This window comes from Leucoraja erinacea, chromosome 31 (genome assembly GCF_028641065.1).
Source record: "Leucoraja erinacea ecotype New England chromosome 31, Leri_hhj_1, whole genome shotgun sequence".
Classification (NCBI taxonomy): Eukaryota; Metazoa; Chordata; class Chondrichthyes; order Rajiformes; family Rajidae; genus Leucoraja; species Leucoraja erinaceus.
The window spans coordinates 5,878,263-5,897,828 of NC_073407.1; the positions used below are offsets into that span (position 1 = coordinate 5,878,263).

The 19,566-nt window shown below is 43.3% G+C and overlaps 1 protein-coding gene across 5 annotated transcripts in view; it reads right to left on the minus strand.

Moving 5' to 3' along the window:
* The window catches only part of LOC129711847 (multivesicular body subunit 12B-like), a 224,990-nt gene that overhangs the window by 50,761 nt on the left and 154,663 nt on the right, over positions 1 to 19,566 (minus strand). For all 5 annotated transcript variants that reach the window (XM_055659807.1, XM_055659809.1, XM_055659810.1 and 2 more), the window contains exons 8-9: positions 19,165 to 19,220; positions 11,980 to 12,039 (exon numbers count right to left, since the gene is read on the minus strand). In XM_055659807.1, the coding sequence (XP_055515782.1) occupies positions 11,980 to 12,039; positions 19,165 to 19,220 (116 nt within the window). The remainder of the gene's footprint in view (positions 1 to 11,979; positions 12,040 to 19,164; positions 19,221 to 19,566) is intronic.

The following is a 19,566-nucleotide window of genomic DNA, read 5'->3' on the forward strand; positions in this document are numbered from 1 at the left end:
AGAGATTGCATCTATTCAAGGTGATGACTAAGAGCCATGTGAGCGGCAGGGAATCCAGGGGCATTGTGAGAGAGTGGAAGAGGTGTGGAGAACAGATTGACCGTGACCTCACTGAATGGAAGAACAGGCTCAAAAAGACAACTGGCCCATTCCAGCTCCTCCTCCTTGTTGCGTTCTGATAGAACTGCTCACAATAGTAGCTCTGCAATGTAGCTCTTTACTGAACATTGGTTACTGTGTTTGTAACCCGTGACAGTAATTCTTGGTCAAAACGATGTGAAGAGCATTTGTCCTTAAGGATCCTTGATTGCACTTCAGATAATTACCTGGCAAGCCTGCTAAACTGCTGGCCAAGCCAAGGCGACTCCCTGCGTGCTGGTCCCAGAAGTGGATCTGCAATCATTCATTCCAATTGCTCCGCTCTTTTAAACCACTGCTCCAACAGCGGCATTAAGGGCCTGAGCCACTTGGCGATTTTTGCCGTCGTCATATCAGTGTCGCCAAAAGATTTTGAACATCTCAAAATCCAGCGGTGACAAAAAAATGTTGCGATACTTGAAAAAACTACGCGCGTCATACATCATCACGCCACATCACCGCCGCATCATACATCATCACGCCACATCACTGCCGCGTCATACATCATCACACCACATCACTGCCGCATCATACATCATCACGCCACATCACCACCGCGTCATACATCATCACGCATACATCATCACGCCACATCACTGCCACGTCATACATCATCACGCCACATCACCGCCGCGTCATACGTCATCACGCCACATCACCGCTGCGTCATACGTCATCACGCCACATCACTGCCGCATCATACATCATCACGCCACATCACCGCCGCATCATACATCATCACGCCACATCACCGCCGCATCATACATCATCACCGCCGCGTCATACATCATCACGCCACATCACCGCCGTCATACGTCATCATGCCACATCACCGCCGCGTCTGACGTCATCATGCAGCGTATTTTTCGGTGACCTGATATGTCAGTCAATGATGCCGGCAGTCGCCGAAACAAATCGACAAGTGGGACAGGCCCTTTACTTTCTCAATCCCCTTTATCCCGCAGCTGTACACTGTGGACGGACGGCTTGATCGCAATTATTTTTTGTTGGCTGGATAGCATGCAACAAAAAAAGCTTTGCACTGTACCTCAGTACACATGACGATAAATTAAACTAAACTCATAAAGTAATAGCCATATATTCGCAATTCTTATTTCTTTACATTTGGGATTTGATTTTAAGGAAAAAAAGTAACAAGAGTGCACATGTTGACCGCAAAAAAAGTGAAAAGCTGAATGATGGTCATTATTTTACTTATTTATTTTATTTTAATTACTTCTATGGGTGTATGATGGAGAGCATACTGACTGGTTGCATACTGACTGGTCGCATCACGGCCTGGTTCGGCAACTCAAACGCCCACAAGAAAGATCACCGACTGGTGGACACTGCTCGGTCCATCATGGATACTGACCTCCCCACCACCAATGGGATCTATCTGCCTCAAAATGGTAGCCAATATCATCAAAGACCCATGTCATCCTGGCCAAGCTCTCACTTTGTTCCTACCACTGGGATGAAGGTACAGAGTTTTGAAAACTGTGACCACCAACATTCAAGAATTGCTTCTTTCCAACATCCAACCTCAACAACTATGAGCTTCTACGGACTGTTTGGTGGCACTATGGACTTCATTGTTTTTACCGTACTGATATTGTACTAATACATATAAGATTATTAAGGGATTGGACACGCTAGAGACAGGAAACATGTTCCCGATGCTGGGGGAGTCCAGAACCAAGGGCCACAGTTTAAGAATAAGGGGTAGGCCATGTAGAACGGAGATGAGGAAAACATTTATCCAGAGAGCTGTGAATCTGTGGAATTCTCTGCCTCAGAAGGCAGTGGAGGCCAATTAACTGAATGCTTTCAAGAGAGAGCTAGATAGAGCTCTTAAAGATAGCGGAGTCAGGGGATATAGTGAGAAGGCAGGAACGGGGTACTGAATGTGGATAATCAGCTATGATCACAATGAATGACGGTGCTGGCTCGAAGGGCCGAATGCCCTACTTCTGCACCTATTGTCTATTTTCATTTAACGACATTTTTTAAAGGGTTATATATTACCTGCGTGTATTGCTTTTACAGGCCCGTCACAAGAAAGACTCTCACTGTTCCGTTGTCGGTAATATGACAATTAAACACTATTACTCTCTCATTTTTCTGTTCAGAACCTAACCATTCTTTTATTTTTAAATATTTTAATTTTGGTTCTGGTATGCAGACAAAATCAGGATAGACTAACATAAAACATAGCACAGTCCAGAGCAGGAACAGGCGTTTCGGCCCACAATGTTGCTGCTGAACATCATGCCAAGACAAAAGATGGACACAAACTGCTGGAGTAACTTAGCGGGACAGGCAGCATATCTGGAGAGAAGGAACGGATGACATTTTGTGTCGAGACCCTTCTTCAGACTCTTCCTGCCTGCACATAATCCATGTCCCTCCATTCCCTGCATATCCATGTGTCTATCCAAAAGTCTCTTCACTGCCACTATCGTTCCCAGCATGGAAACAGGCTCTTCGGCCCATCGGGTCTGCGCCGACCAGCGATCCCCGCACATTAACACTACCTACACACACTAGCGACAATTTTTACATTTACCAAGTCAATTAACCTACAAACCTGTACCTCTTAAGAGTGTGGGAAGAAACCGAATATCTCGGAGAAAAGCTACACAGGTCACTAGGAGAATATACAAACTCCGTACAGACAGCACCTGTAGTCGGGATCAAACCCGGTTCTCCGGTGATGTATTCGCTGTAAAGCAGCATCTCTACCGTTGCGCCACAAAGTTTAAAATTATTATATATTGTATAATATATATATTATGAATAAATAAATAGATAAATAGACAAATAAATAGCTAGAATAAATAGATAGATATATAAATAAATATAGTCCCAAAAAGCTGGAGTAACTCAGCGGGACAGGCAACATCTCTGAAGAGAAGGAATGGGTCATGTTTCAGGTCCAGACCTGAAAAAGGTCCTTCTGCAGTTGTACAGGGTCCTAGTGAGATGACACCTGGAATATTGTGTGCAGTTTTGTCGTCCAAATTTGAGGAAGGACATTCTTGCCATTGAGGGAGTGCAGCGTAGGTTCACACGGTTCATTCCCGGGATGGCGGGACTGTCATATGCTGAGAGAATGGAGCGGCTGGGCTTGTATACTCTGGAATTTAGAAGGATGAGAGGGCATCTTATTGAAACATATAAGATTATTAAGGGTTTGGACACGCTAGAGGCTGGAAACATGTTCCCGATGTTGGGGGAGTCCAGAACCAGGGGCCACAGTTTATGAATAAGGGCTAAGCCATTTAGAATGAAGATGAGGAAACACTCTTTCACACAGAGAGTTGTGAGTCTGTGGAATTCTCTGCCTCAGAGGGCGGTGGAAGCCGGTTCTCTGGATACTTGGAAGAGAGAGCTAGATAGCGGAGTCAGGGGATATGGGGAGAAGGCAGGATTGTGGATGATCAGCCATGATCACATTGAATGGCGGTGCTGGTTCGAAGGGCTGAATGGCCTACTCCTGCACCTATTGTCTATTCTACCCTTCTTTAAATAAATACATTTAAAAAATTGGCCCCTACTGTCTGGAAATATACAGGAAGGTTTCCAATCATCAAATAGACCTATGCGCTTATGACGGCAGCAAACTAAATAAAAATCAGCAAAGGGAAGTATGAACACATGTGTACTACTAAGAAAAATAGTCCGAGCAACTTTTGATCAGCTGTGAAGCACGAGCCGTCTGCTGCTGCAGTACTGGAGCACAACACTAGGTGCTGCTAAAAGACCACTGTTGTCCTTGGAAACTGCAGGTTCTGAACCTGCAAAGAGTGAAGCCCGAACCACTTTCTCAGGAGTAAATTAACAGTAACATTAACGGCACATGGCAAACACAGGGCATGCTCATTACTTCAGAAAGCAGATAATTGCTTACAAAAATACAAACAAAACTATAATTATCATGATGGATTGCAGAAAGCAGAGTCCCCATCAGAAAACCCATGCATCAATGTCCGCTGGTTAAAAAATAATGAAGAAACATTGGAATATACGTACAGAATGAATGCAAAGATGATCAAAAATTCTTCATTTCCCTGCTTTTTTATGGTTGACAAGCATGTCTTCATCAATTTACCTCCTACTTCATGATGTCACAACTAACAGCTTCCGCCTCAAGCTACACAAGGAACAAGACTCATTTTTCAAAATACAAATACATAGAGATGTCAGCTAAAAATGTTTACTAATTAACACTTAAAAAGACACAAATTAGATATGCGTGACTACGAGCAATTATAATCAAGAAGTGTTTCTGCAGTCATTTGGGAATCAAAAGGACCTAATTGCTAGAACAAGCATTCAAAATTCCTGCCACTTAGCAGATATGTTTATTAACCTAGACGAGTCATATTAAGCATTGATACCGAGCAATCAGTACCTGAGTGAACGAATGTAGGATGTGGTACAGTATATCAGTAATTACCGAAGAGTAAATACTTCACGTTTGCACTGAAAAGATTTGGGAAATGCTGGTGTGTGTTACTTTCTCCCCTGCACAGCTTGTGTTCAAGGCATGGAACAGCAAGTGTGAAGCCACACACACACACACATTTTGTAATAAAAGTATGCTGTTGTTGCATTAGGCCAACTTATTCCTCCAGCTGAAAATGTTTTATACGTCGTTAAACGCTGCTGTAAGTGAAATAGAATGAAAATATGTTGAGGCGGTGAAAGAGAGAATGGAAAAAGTGAAGGATATTAAATATAAATTTCCAGGGAGTGGGTCACAGATGGAGAGACATTATTTCAGAGAATACTTTTCTGCAATTAATAAGTGATGAATTTCATGCCTGTAGATAAGTTTTTGAAATTAATTAATTGATAATTTTAAAAGTTTAAAGCTGTAAGTATTTTCCATGATCTCTGCTTAAATTGCTCCTTTGTCCAATCAGATAATTTAATCCAATGTGGTATTCAGTCTTTTGCTTTATAAAAATAATCTCTGGGTGATAGAACACGTTTCACCAATGTCACATTACACTGCTAATGAGTTTTCATTTAAAAAGAACTGTTCTGAAGATTACGATCAATGTCTTGCATATCTTCTCGCCCACTTTGTGTTTGCTGGAATTTCTAAATATTAATGACGGTCGCTCCTGCTACTCAGCAGCAGATATATCAAGGGTGTTTAATTGCCACTTGCACTGGAAACGGAACAACAAAATGCAATTCTATCATTCCATCTGCAAATGCGCAAATTAACATTCAAAGAACTACTCGGACGGACTGCAACGTTCTTCAGCGGAAGCCACTTCTTAAATTTACAGATAATGTTAACTTTAGAATTAATTTCCGACTGTTGCGAAAAGCATTCACCATTTCCACTGCGACTGTGATTTATGGATGGAACTTCATCGTCTCATTCGTTTTCTGGGAAAGTGTCGCGGAAATTAGCACGGTGACTAGTGTGCGAGGGAGATAGCTCATTTATTTTTCCCGAGTTTCGCAAGTTCGGCGAGATATCCTACCCGAACGTAGGGAAAAATTAATAAACAACTACGGCTGCATTTCGAGATCGGCTTTCACATTCGGTTTTTGCCTTTCCTTAAATAACTCCTCCATTAAATAATTAGAATATAACGCAATGACTGTCTCATCACATTCCGCATTCAGTGTTCATTTATCTTTCCTGCCCGCCAGTTCGCTAAATACAGCACATTAATGCGCCTCAGATTTGCTTAATCATTTACAGTGCATTTATAATTAATACCCTCCTTGATTTTATTGTAGTTTTATTCATCTCGGTTCCTGCATTATTTGTAGTGTCTGTGTTATCATTCACCCGAGGGTCTAACCCACAGCCCACACAGGGGAGTGGTATTTCTCAAACTTGGTTCCCTGCCAGTTTGTTTCTGCTATCTGCAGAAATAGGTACCGACTCTTATTCGGCTGAAAAGCACGAGAAATCCAATGGGAAAGCGAGAGAACAGAGGCAGCCCCCCCCCCCACCCCACCCCCCGATTCCACATCCAGGGAAAGGATCAGAGAGGATAGACACAAAATGCTGGAGGAACTCAGCGGAACAGGCAGCATCTCTGGATAGAAGGATTGGATCGGGATTCTAAACATCACCCATCCCTTCTCTCCAGAGATGCTGCCTGACCCGCTGAGTTACTCCAGCATTTTGTGCCTGTCTCCAGCATCTGCAGTTCCCTCCTACACAAAGGATCAGAGGAACCTTACTTACAGGCAGGGGAGTATCTATAGTGGAAGCAAGGAACTGCAGATGGGCGTTTACACAGAAGGACACAAATTGCTGGAGTAACGCAGCAGATCGTGGAGAACATGGAGAGGTGACTTTTCGGGTCTGGAAAAGTCTGAAGAAGGATCCTGATCCAAAATGTCGCCTATCCATGTTCTCCAGGAATAGTGCATAACCTGCTGAGTTACTCCAGCAGTTTGTGCCCTGTAGAATATCTATTGTGCCCGTGAATGGAGAATGAATAGTTAAAATGAAACACTGGTAACCAACTATGCAGTTTTTTTTAGCATATCCTGTAAATGCTTACACCTAAAATGTTTCGTATTTATTCCGAAATGGTTTGCTGAATGTCAAATATTATTAACACGAGAAAAAAAACCTTTTAACTTGCAGTCATAGAGCATTAGTTTTGATAGAACTGACTTGGAAATGATACAAGAAACGGCTACAGTGTTTGCCTGATTTTAATTCAGGCTCTACATCACCTTTCCTGAAACAATGGAGTGTGGAAACAAAATAAACACAAAACCATTTTTGTGCAAGATGCGAAAAATACTGCGCAGGTCATGTTTCAATACACCGGCGACTCCGTCTTCGAAGATCTACCGCGTGGCGCAGCAGGTAGAGCTGCTGCCTCACAGCGCTAGCGATCAGGGTTCGATCCTCACCTCGGCTGCCATATCGTGTGGAGTTTGCACGTTCGCCCCGTGACCGTGTGGGTTTCCTCCCGCATGCAAAGACGTGCGGGTTTGTAGGTTCAATGTATATTGCCGCTGGTGTGCAGGGAGTGGATGAGAAAGTGGGTTAGCATCGAACTAGTGTGAATGGTGAAGGATTGGCGAGGATTCAGCGGGCTGAAGGGCCTGGTTCCAATGGGTAGGAAGGAACTGCAGATGCTGGTTTAAACTGAAGATAGATACAAAAAGCTGGAGTAACTCAGCGGGACAGGCAGCATCTCTGGAGAGAAGGAACGGGTGACGTTTCGGGTCGAGACCCTTCCCGAAACGTCACCCATTCCTTCTACCCAGAGATGCTGCCTGTCCCGCTGAGTTACTCTAGCTTTTTGTGTCTTTCTTTGGTCTGTTTCCAATGCTGTATCTCTAAAAACTGCTACGGGGTAAATAGTATGGAGCAGCAGAATAACATTGCTGAAAAAAAAAGATGGCAGAGAAGAGATGGCACTTGAGAGATATAGTGTCAGAAATTACTGGTTTGAGTTTGAAAGAAAGCAGTGGGTGGATGGGGGAAAACCTAAGCAGGTCAGCCTTTGCTGATGCAAGCCCTATACTGATAGAAACAGCACTGACAGTCAGAACCTTTTCCCCCCACAGTGGAGATGTCGAACACTAGAAGGCATAGCTAGATGGTGAGACGGTGCACACTTTAAAGCAGATGTATGGGGCAAGTTGTTTTTTGTGCGGGCCCTGGAATGCATTACCAGGGTGGTGGTGGAGGCAGAGAGGACAGTGCCGTTTAAGACGCTTTTAGATAGGAACATGGAAGTGCAAGGACTAGAGGGATATGGATCACGTACAGGTAGATGAGATCAGTTTAACTTGGCATCATGTTTGTGCACAAACGAGGGAATCCATTTGGGGTTCTTCAAATTGTTGTGCCAGATCTTTCACATCTATTCGGGGCACGGAAATTCAATCCAGCCCTCACCTGGAAGGAGGCACCTCCCAAAGATAGACACAGAGTGCTGGAGTAACTCAGCGGGTCAGGCAGCATCTCTGGAGAAAAGGAATAGCTGACGTTTCGGGTCGAGACCCTTCTTTTGAGTCTATGTTCGGTTTAAACCAGCATCTGCAGTTCCTTCATACACATTTCGTCACCTCCCAAAGATGCGGACCTGGAGTTCTGGACCGGATATCAACTCCGGAATAGGCCAGGAGGAAGAGGGCCTTCCTCTTCCAAGGGAAATCCAAGGGAGCCAAGGGATCCTCATGAACAGAAGGGAATATTACACAGAGTAACTTTTAAGACACAGCAGTCTACAGGTAATTCCGTCATGACACGCTGCACATTATACCATACACTACACTGGATCCAAATGTAAGTTCAATACCTACAGCTCTCTTCAAGGCTGAATTGATTACGGAGGCTGAATTGTATTCATTAAATATGGATAATGAGTAATTAAGACACAACGGCCCTGCACACCATCGAGTTGGAACGACTCTCCGGTAGTGTTGCCGCTTACAGCGCCAGAGGACCCAGGTTCGATCCTGACCATGGGTGCTCTCTGTACGTAGTTTGTACATGCTCCCCGTGACCTGCGTGGGCTTTCTCCGGGTGCTCCTGTTTCCTCCCACACTCCAAAGAAATATAGGTTTTTAGGTTAATTGGCTTAGTAAAATTGTAAATTGTTCCTGTTGTGTGTAGGATAGTGTTAGTGTATGGGGATCGCTAGTCGGCACGGACCCGGTGGGTCGAAGGGCCTGTTTCTGCGCTGTATCTCTAAACGAAGCTAAAAGCTGCAAGAATGCGCATTCAGGTTTAATGGAAGAAATTGGCATTCTCCAACCCGAAAACATTTCTTACATCAAGAACAACAACCAGCAAGGAACCATTTTGTTGTATTCTTTTCAACCGAGTTTCGATTTCAATGCAACAGACATTAGATTTGTTTAAAAGAATGCTGTTAATGTCTTTGATCTCTTTGCCCTTCCCTGTCTATAATTAACACCAGTTTTCCAATTTTGTGCAATTTCATACTATTCCACATGAAAAAGCAAGGCAGTCAATCAACTGCACCTTGACAACTGGCATTTAAACGTATTTTCTTTAGAGGTTGAAGTGTGCAATACTTTCCTCTCCACTTGAAAAAAATCTCTTTTTGCTTCTGCCAAGAAGTGAAAGTGTTCCGTTGCTGTGGAATGCTCAACCTTGTGGTCCGGCTAGTTCCCAAACTGATCCATTAATGGCTTATGTGCCTGAACAGCAGATGTTTGAGCTGAACATTGTTAGCAGCAGCTCAGCATTCATGCTGGCACTTGGTGCTATTCATGTGGGACTGAGAATCTAAACTAAATACTTTTGGTTCCAAATGCTATACAAACACCTCCGCCACTAAATCCTCGTTTGAAATCGGGAAACGAAATGCGGGAAGACCCGACTCTCAGTCTGATGAAGGGTCTCGACCCAAAATGTCACCTACTCCTTTTCTCCAGAGATGCTGCTTGACCTGCTGAGTTATTCCAGCATTCTGTGTCCATCTCAAGTGAAATGCACAATCCATCCACAGCACGGAAACAGGCCCTTCAGCCCAACTCGTCCATGCCAACCAAGATGCCCCATCTAAGCTGGTCCCATTTGCCCACGTTTGGCCGATATCCTTCTAAACCTTTCCTATCCAAGTACGTGTTCAAAGCATTACAGTATCTTACAGACATTTACTTCTTGCCCATTTGATACTTATGTTCATGTGTTCATAAGACATGGGAGCAGAATTAGGCCATTCGGCCCTTCAAGTCTTTCCATTCAGGGAACAGGCACATGATGTTTCAGGCCAATTGAGTAGAGGATAGAAAGCTGAAAAAGAGGGAATGGGTGCAACAAAGCCTGGCAAGTGACAGATTGCGATATAGGTGAGAGAACAGATGATAATCGGCAGGTGAGTCGAGATGGTGCCAATGGCCAGGAGGTAAGAAGGAGACAAAAATGCGTCAGGTAAGGAAGGCATATACCCTGCAGACTGAGCGGAGTCTTTAAACATCCAAGCCTTTGTAAAAAACTTCAGCAGCTGTTGCATTCAGGTAAAAGGCTGAATCGTTATATTATTATTATTATTATTATTATTTATTATTATTATTATATTACTAAAACTCTCATGTTGTTTGTTTATTTCTCATACTACGCAAAAACGGTACACGATAGCGCAACAATTTTAGGCCCACCTTACTCACCAATGTCCTGCGATGTACTTTAGCAAGTTTCGTTCAGATTGATGTTATATTTTAAAGGTTATTGACTTTTAATACTTTAATAAACCTGGCAGTCACGCTCCCACTTCCTAGCCGCGCCTGCGCAGTTGGGGGAGCGTTGCCTTGCGTGTCACAACGGGGATCTCTGGCGTCACAGCAGGAATCTGTCAGCTGAGCGGTGAGTGGTGGATAATTGCATTGGGGACGGGGGGGCCCAACTTGGTCTAGTAGCCATTAAATGTCTTAGAATGAATGCCAATGTCCTTGAATAATGCATGGTGCTGGTACTATACTGTAATCTGTACAGGCATTCCCTGATTTATGTAAGAGGCGACTTACGTAAACTCCTACATACATAGGCAATTCTTTAGGCCCGCTACTTTATTTCCAAGTTGCGCGTCTCGGCAGCAGTGCGCTACTGCCGTCGCATGCGACCGTTTCCACAAGCCAGTCAGTTGTTCTCGCGCATGCTCCCACAGAGTCTCCGCATCGAATAGTAAATTTCTGTGTGCGCCGTAGCACTTCCGTTTCCGGCTTACATAACACCTGACACGCAAAGGTCTGTGGGACGTTACCCGTATGCAAGTGGGGGAGCATCTGTACTAGTTTCATTGCCAGGGTGCAAATTAAGTAGGCGACCCAGTAGCACGGGGTAGCTCCTGCCTTGCAGTGCCAGAGACCTGGTTCAATCCCCGCTACGGGTGCTGTCTGCATGGAGTTTTATACCTTCTCCCTGTGACTGCGTGGGTTTTCCCTGGGTGCTCCAGTTCCCTCTCACACTCCAAAGATGTGCAAGTTTGTAGGCTAAATGGCTTCGGTAAAAATTGTAAATTGGTCCTAGTGTTAGTGTACGGGATGATCGGTGGTTGGTGCGGACTTTGTGGGACAAAGGGCCCGTTTCCATGCCTATTTGCTGAAGTCTAAAGTAGCTGAAGAACAGACCAAAGCCGGCACTCATAGGTCTATCACGTGGAAACAATCTAAACACATTTGCCTCAAAAAGAACACCTTTGCCCAGTGTTTCTTGTCCTTGGCAAGCATGGTACTTTTCTTATCTTGGAGTTCTAGATATACTTATTAGAAAACCTAATATTCAGGGTCAGACTACAAGCTTGAGATATAGTCTAAACTAAATGTTTAAACTACATGTTTATACAAGATTAGTTTAGCCTACATAGCTAAGCTAAACTAGTCAGTTTGGTCACTGAGATATTCTTTCAAATGAACAAGGAGTTATAGTTAAAGGTAGACAAAAATGCTGGAGAAACTCAGCGGTTGAGGCAGCATCTATGGAGTGAAGGAATAGGTGACGTTTCGGATCGACACCCTTCTTCAGTCTGAACACTAGCACTATCCTGTATACACTACAGCCAATTTACAAGTTTTATCGAAACCAATTAACCAACAAACATGTATGTCTTTGAGAGTGTGGGAGGAAACAGGAGCACCCGGAGAAAACCCATGCGGTCAAGGGGAGAACGTGCAAACTCCGTACAGACAGCAGCGACAGGATCGAACACTGGTCTCTGGCGGTTAGGCAGCGACTCTAACACTGCATCACCGTGACGTCCCAAATGTTGAATTATATTGCAGTAATGCTCAGGCTGCCATGAAGACGCCACATAATAATATTTCCTTTTTTTTTTTACAGAGGATTTAAAAGAAGATACTTACTTCCCTTTCTATTTCAGCCAACGATTTGATTGTTATGCCCATTAATTCATCTGGCTGCACCTGAAATCAAATTGAAAAATTCAAAATTGAGGTTTTAATAGAACTGAATCCAAGACAAAGTCTGGGAGCACAAAATTATAGCTAACATTAATGCTGCTAAACCACCAATACTAAACAAGGGTTATTTGACAGACTAAAACCTATGATTACAACTAATCGTTTTACGCATGGGTGCATATCTTTTTCAGATGCTTTTATGACAATAAACTGCCAACAGTACTTTTGTTTTCAAAAATCTATTTACTCACCCTCAAATGCTAATCTACAATTTTGCAGTGCAAATTCATTAGAACAAAGGTTTCATCAACTCGACTGTGGTAACTTAATCAAAGATTAGAAGAAATAAAGCGGGCCATTCAGCCCTTAAAGCCTGGTATGACATTCAGTAACAGTGGCGCAGCCTCACAGCGCCAGTGGCCCAGGTTCGCCAGAGGCCAGAGATGCTGCCTCACAGTGTCGTTCGATCCAGGTTACGGGTGCTGTCTGTCAGGTGTTTGCACATTCTCCCGTGTGACCATGTGGGTTTTCTCCAGTTTCCTGTCACATTCCAAAGACATACAGGTTTGTAGCTTAATTGGCCATCTGTAGATTGCCCTTGGCGTGTGTAGGATGTGAAAGTGGGATAACATAGAACTAATGTACGGGTAACCGATGGTCGGCATGGACTCAGTGAGCCGAAGGGCCTATTTCCACGCTGTATCTCGAAGCTAAACTAAACTTCATGGTTCTTCATTCACCTCTACCCCATTTCCTTCGTAACATTTGTTTCCTTTAAGTCATTTAATATCAAATTCTACGTTTCTATTTACTTGGCACCTAAATTAGATATCGTAAAATACACGTATACCATGACCTGGCCATGACTAATCTCATCCCAACGCAACCCAATGATGTCACATGTAACCCAATCCCATCAAACCATTGCGAGGATGTTGCCAGGACACGAGGGCCTGAGCTATAGGGAGAGGTGGAGCAGGCTAGGTCTTTATTTCTTGGAGCACAGGAGGCTGAGGTATATAGTTGCGGGAATAGATAGGGTGAATGGACAATCTTTTAGCCAGGCTTGGGGAATCAAGAACCAGAGGACATAGGTTTATGGTGGGAATCATAGAGTCATACAGTGATGAATACCTGTTGCTACAGATATCAAATGTACAGATAAGAGATTTGGCAGGCATATGCAGAAGTGTAGTAACATGGCAGGCAATGTTCTCAGCACTGAATAGATTATCTTGATAGCTGGGACACAGAAATGAATTGACATAATGAACGGCCATCAGCCGAGTCAGCATGAATTGGGAATGAGGGATGGGACGAAGGAATCATTAACACAGGAAATGGTAACAATAGTCTTACCTAGCTCGGATAGACATCTTGATCATCGTGGATGAATTGAGCCAAAGGGCCTTTTTCCTTGCTGTGTGACTATATGACATTTAATTAAGGGGAAATTCTGCCTCATCCTCCACTTTGTGTCACGTAAGCACTCACTTGGAGGTGTTTGTGGCATTGAAGGGTGTGGGGAAGAGAGGTGCTGGCATTAAAAATATGAAAACACGCCCTACGGCGAGGCATTCTGTCACATAAACGACCGTGTAAAAGGCCACGATTAGACCTTTGGAGAAATACGTCAGGGCAATCCCAGAGGATGAACAAAATGTGGCTTCACTCATGCGCTTTAATAGATTCCTAAAGCAGTTTGGAAGGTTCAGCTTTGGTATTTGGCAAAGTAATTACATTGACTGTGCCTGTCCTTTGGCTGACAGTACTGACGGAGTCCTTCACTGTCAAAGGCAGCGCATTGTGGATGAAACTTTAACCTGAAGCTTCGACAGTTCCCTCCAGGAGAATGTTAGCAATCTGATGACTCTGCTTCAAAGGGTGGCACGACGGCAGAGTTGCTGCCTTACAGCGCCAAAGACCCGGGTTCGATCAGGTGCTGTCTGAACAGAATTTGAACGTTCTCCCCGTGACTGGCGTGGGTTTTCTCCAAGATCTCCGGTTTCCTCCCGCACTCCAAAGACATACAGGTTTGTAGGTTAATTGGCTTGGTATAATTGTAAATTGTCCCTAGTGTGTGTGTGGGATAGTGGTACCGTGTGGGGGATCGCTGATCGGCATGGACCAGTTCATTGGCTATATTTAAGAGGGAGTTAGATGTGGCCCTTGTGGCTAAAGGGATCAGGGGGTATGGAGAGAAGGCAGGTACAGGATACTGAGTTAGATGATCAGCCATGATCATATTGAATGGCGATGCAGGCTCGAAGGGCCAAATGGCCTACTCCTGCACCTATTTTCTATGTTTCTATGTTTCCATATAGGCAATCTGCTGCTTATAAAGTTGCTGTTTGTCTGAGTTTGCTGTACGCAAATTGGTCGCCGGGTTTCATAAATGGTGACAACACTTCAAAAGCACTTCACTGGTTGTAAAACACCCTGGACACTCTGCAAGGAATGCAAAAGGCCTCAATAATGCAAGGCTTTGCTCGGAGCTTCGCCAGTTTATTTGGCAATGTAATATCCTAAGTTGTTATGACATTTTCACTTCTTATTGGCAGCTACACTGTTTAAATTATGCAGACATTTAACAATAAAAAATCATTTCAGTTACATTGAACCACACTCCCACTCCTCCAACAAAGTTAAATCATTATCTTTTAATGGTAATACATTTTCTCCAAGAGAAATTCATTCCAAACACATTTTCTATTTCATTACAAAAGTTTGCTCATATAACCCATCTGAGGGATTCAGGTAACATCAAACAACCATCGCATCGGCCAATTAATTTTTAAATGTTCTCCAAGAATGTGGAGACGGAATTACAGTAATTACTATATTACAGGACTTATTAATACACAAAGTAATTTTTAATTAAAAAAGTTTCTTTACTTTCGCTAGTAATGTTACATTTTATTCAAATCAATATAAGTGGTCTATGCTTTACTGTAATGCTCAGATAATAACTAATATGCTCTCATTTTACTAACTGCATAGGATCTATATATTCAAAGCAAAAGGCAGTTTTTATGACCTAATTTTTTCCACTCTAGGATGGGTAGCAGATAATGCCTCCCATCCATTAACAGATTTGACAGTACAAGGAATACAACAATTATTTTTGCAATGTACATTTCAAATGTAACAGAGTCCTCTTTGTCCTCACTTTCCACCCCATCAGCAGTCGCATAGAGCACATAATCCTCGGACATTTTCACCACTTCCAACGAGATCCCACTACTATCCACATCTTTCCCTCTCCACCCCTTTCTGCTTTCCGCAGAGACCGTGCCCTCCGCAACTCCCTGGTTAACTCATCCCTTCCCACCCAAACCACCACTTCCCCAGGTACTTTCGCCTGCAACCGCAGGAGATGCAATACCTGTCCCTATACCTCCCCCCTCGACTCCGTCTAAAGACTCTTTTCGGGTGAGGCAGAGGTTCACTTGCACCTCCTCCTACCTCATCTACTGTATCCGCTGTTCCAGGTGTGGACTGCTGTATATCGGCGAGACCAAGCGCAGGCTCGCCAATCGTTTCGCCGAACACCTCCGTTCAGCCGCCTAAACCTACCTGATCTCCTGGTTGCTCAACACTTTAACTCCCACTCCCACACTGACCTTTCTGTCCTGGGCCTCCTCCATTGTCAGAGTGAGGCCAAGCGCAAATTGGAGGAACAGCACCTGATATTTTACTTGGGTAGCTTACACCACAGTGGTATGAACATTGACTTCTCTAACTTCAAGTTGTCCTTGCTTTCTCTCTCCATCCCCTTCCCCTTCCCAGTTCTCCTACCAGTCTTACTGTCTCCGACTGCATTTTATCTCTGTACCGCCCACGCCCCTGACATTAGTCTGAAGAAGGGTTTCGACCCGAAACATCAGCCATTATCTTCTCTCCAGAGATGCTGCCTGTACCGCTGAGTTACTCCAGCATTTTGAGTCTCTCTTCGTTTTAAACCAGCATCTGCAGTTCCTTTCGACACAAGGATACTTTGGGGTTTTTTTTGGAATGACGAATGAAAGAAAGCCCACCTGTCCCCCCGGATCCTGACCAACTTTTACCGCTGTACCATAGAGAGTATCCTGACCACCTGCTTCACAGTATGGTACAGCAGCTGCACTGCTGCGGACAGGAAGGCACTACAACGGGTGGTGAAAACCGCGCAGCACATCATCGGTGCCCCGCTTCCTGCCATGGATGCCCTCCACCGAAAACGGTGTCTGAGATGGGCTGGGAAGATCATCAAAGACCCCTCACACCCCAACCATGGACTGTTTGCCCTCCTCCCATCAGGGAGGCGGTACAGGAGCCGCAGGTCACGTACTAGTAGGATGAGGAACAGCTTCTACAACAATACAATCACATTGCTGAACTCGGAGTCCCGCCGATAGATTTATCCGGTCCCTCCGTCCCCATTGTTTAATTATTCTGTATTTTTTGATGATTCTGTATCTTCACTCTTTCTATTTTTTTTATTTCTTTATGCACAACTACTACGGACTGACGCAAAACTGCATTTCGTTGTACTCATACTTGTATTTGTGCGATGACATTAAAGTTGAATTGAATTGAATTGAATTGAAATGTATTCCTGCATAGAAGGATTTCAGATTTCCTGTTTAACACGTGAAGAAGTGTTGCGTGGAGAATAAGTGACATTTGTGCAGGAGGCTCTATGGTAGATCAAATTGCCAAGGAAGCCTCCTTGCTCTTTGACAATGTCATTTCAGTTGATTTTTTTAACCTATTTTGCAGATCCACTATTTATGTATTTCATACAAAGCTATTTGATGATGAAAACAAGTTGTAACAACTTTAGTAGTTTATGTTCTTTTTCTATTTCATATTAAGGTAATACAAAAAAGTACATTTTTCTGAATATTCTACATTTATAAATAAATAGTGAAGAAACGCGTCTTAAAGATACAGATTTATGTATTTAGTGCAAAAGTACTGTATCTAACGATGAAAATTGAAACTTTAGTAAATCTTTTTTTAATTTCATATTAATGTAATACAAAAAAAATGCTAACCGTTTTTTTGAATACGCTAAATTTATATATGAACTGTGAAGAGATGTGCCTTAAGGGTACAGATTGTGTGCCCTTTGACTTAAATGTTATGCACTTTCTAAAAGGTCAAGGGAAATAAAATGAGCTCTTCTGTTCTGGCATTAGGCTACCTTATCAAATATTTTCAAAAGAGGTTCCCTGAGATGGTAAGATATTTCATTGCTGAATCGAAAATCCCTCATAAGAGGTTACTAAGAACAAATTATTTGGTGGTTCAAAAATCTGAATATTCCAAACCCACAAAACACACAAATACAAATTCCTGGTTACAATGCTTCAACACACTGTGCTCATAATATTCAATCCTGTCATTTTAGCGGATGGAGGAGTCAGGAGATATGGGGAGAAGGCAGGAACGGGGTACTGATTGGGGATGATCAGCCATGATCACATTGAATGGCGGTGCTGGCTCGTAGGGCCGAATGGCCTACCCCTGCACCTATTGTCTATTGTCTATTTTCAATAGCACAATGTAGGAAAGGTTTATGTTCAAGAAATAGTCATAACTAGTGGTTGGACAACATCGAGCTCAAATAAAATTCCTATTATTGCTTTCCAGACAGTATTTCTAAGAATTTTGTGCAACAATTAGAAATTGTACACTTTTCCAAAGTGATCTCCATACATCCAATATCAATTAAAACTGGTCTATAATTTAAGCTGAAATGTCCCCAAGTCTGTCCCTTATACGCCCACGACTTAATGGTTCTTTTTTTTATTAAATCTTCCCCACAATTAACATCACTTATCAACTGGTGTTGATTTTGCAAAAGAAAAAGAAGGTTCTTAAGCAATATTGATTGCACTGAAGCTCAGCAGAGGTACAGCTGCTGTCTAATTAAGATTTAGCGCCCCCTCGGAACTCGGTTTGGAAGACAGTGCGGATAAAGGCATTGGAGAGCAGCCAAGGAATTTACATGGTAAAGTTGATTCATTCAGCCAAGCTGGACAACTCAACATTGCAAACATATTTGGGCATTTTAAAGCAGTTCAATTTTAATACAATTAGAAATTAGCATATTTTCTTCCCAGTGGGTAGACAAACCTGGGCTGTTTCGTTCGAGGCTGAGGGGAGGCCTGATAGGAGTATATGAAATTATGGGAGGCATGGATATGGTATACAGTCAGAACATTTCCCCCCCCCTGCCTCCCCAGGGTGGAAATGTCAAAGACTAGAGGGCATAGCTTTAAGATATGAGGGGCAAGGTTGGGGCAAAGAGGGACAAGGTTGAAAGGAGGGGGGGGGTTTCCCCCCTAGAACGAGCTGCCAAAGGTGGTGGTGGAAGCAGGTATGAGTTTTCCATTTTAGAGATACAGGCCCTTCGACCCACTGGGTCCGCGCCGACCAATGATCCCCGCATATTAACACTACCCTACACACACACACACACGAGGGATGATTTTTACATTTACCAAGCCAATTAACCTACATACCTGTACGTCTGGAGTTTGGGAGGAAACCGAAGGCCTCTGAGAAAACCCACGCAGGTCATGGGGAGAACGTACAAACTCCGTTCAGACAGCACCCGTAGTCGGGATCGAATCTGGGTCTCCAGCATTCGCTGTGAGGCAGTAACTCTACCGCTGCGCCACCGTGCCATTTAATAGGCTTTTGAATAGGCACGTGGATATGCAGGGAATTAATAGATATGGATCACATGCAGGAAAAGGAGATTAGCTTATCTTGGCATCATTTTAGGCCGAAAAGACATTGTGGGCCGAACAGCCTGTTTTTCTGTACTGTTAAATGGTTTATGTCTCGGTTATTGATTCACTGTGAAAAAATGGGAAACAAATTCCTGGGATATTGTATTAGCTCAATTACATACTCCACCCCCCCCCCTCAATTATATATTTTCTCCACTTTTTCTCCCAAAAGTGAAGAAGTTTTACCATTTGCTCATTTGTCCACAACATGTTGTGGAATTGTTGTACCGAATAGTATGCACAGAATGGACCTCTAAGTTAAAGAGTAGAAATTGCTTTTTTTAAACTTGCCATCTGGGTTTGAAAGAACAATGGTATTTTGGTCACAGTGAAAGATACTTACAGTTTCTATTGCACTCGCAAATTTCTCTGAAACCGTGAAAGGCACGCCATCCATTGCTGAAACAGGCAAGAGAAGGTTGGTTAATTCTTAATGATGCTTGATTAAGGTTCTATATTAAAGATTTACTGGGCATACATCGGCGCGACAGATCAAAAGTGATCATTCTTTAAAGTCTGTAGGCTATTCTCACGTGGCCAAGAATGAACTAATTTCATACAATAACATCACTACTTTGAATTTATTGAGATTAGTTGATTCACCCTGGAAATACAACCAATGGCAGAATCCACTGCACCTTAAAATGGAGCTTTTCCTGTGTAGAAGGTGGTCACATATCCATTCTGTTAAAAAAGGTAACAGGAAGACTAGCCTGACATGCTAGAAAACGTGGAACATCAAGGA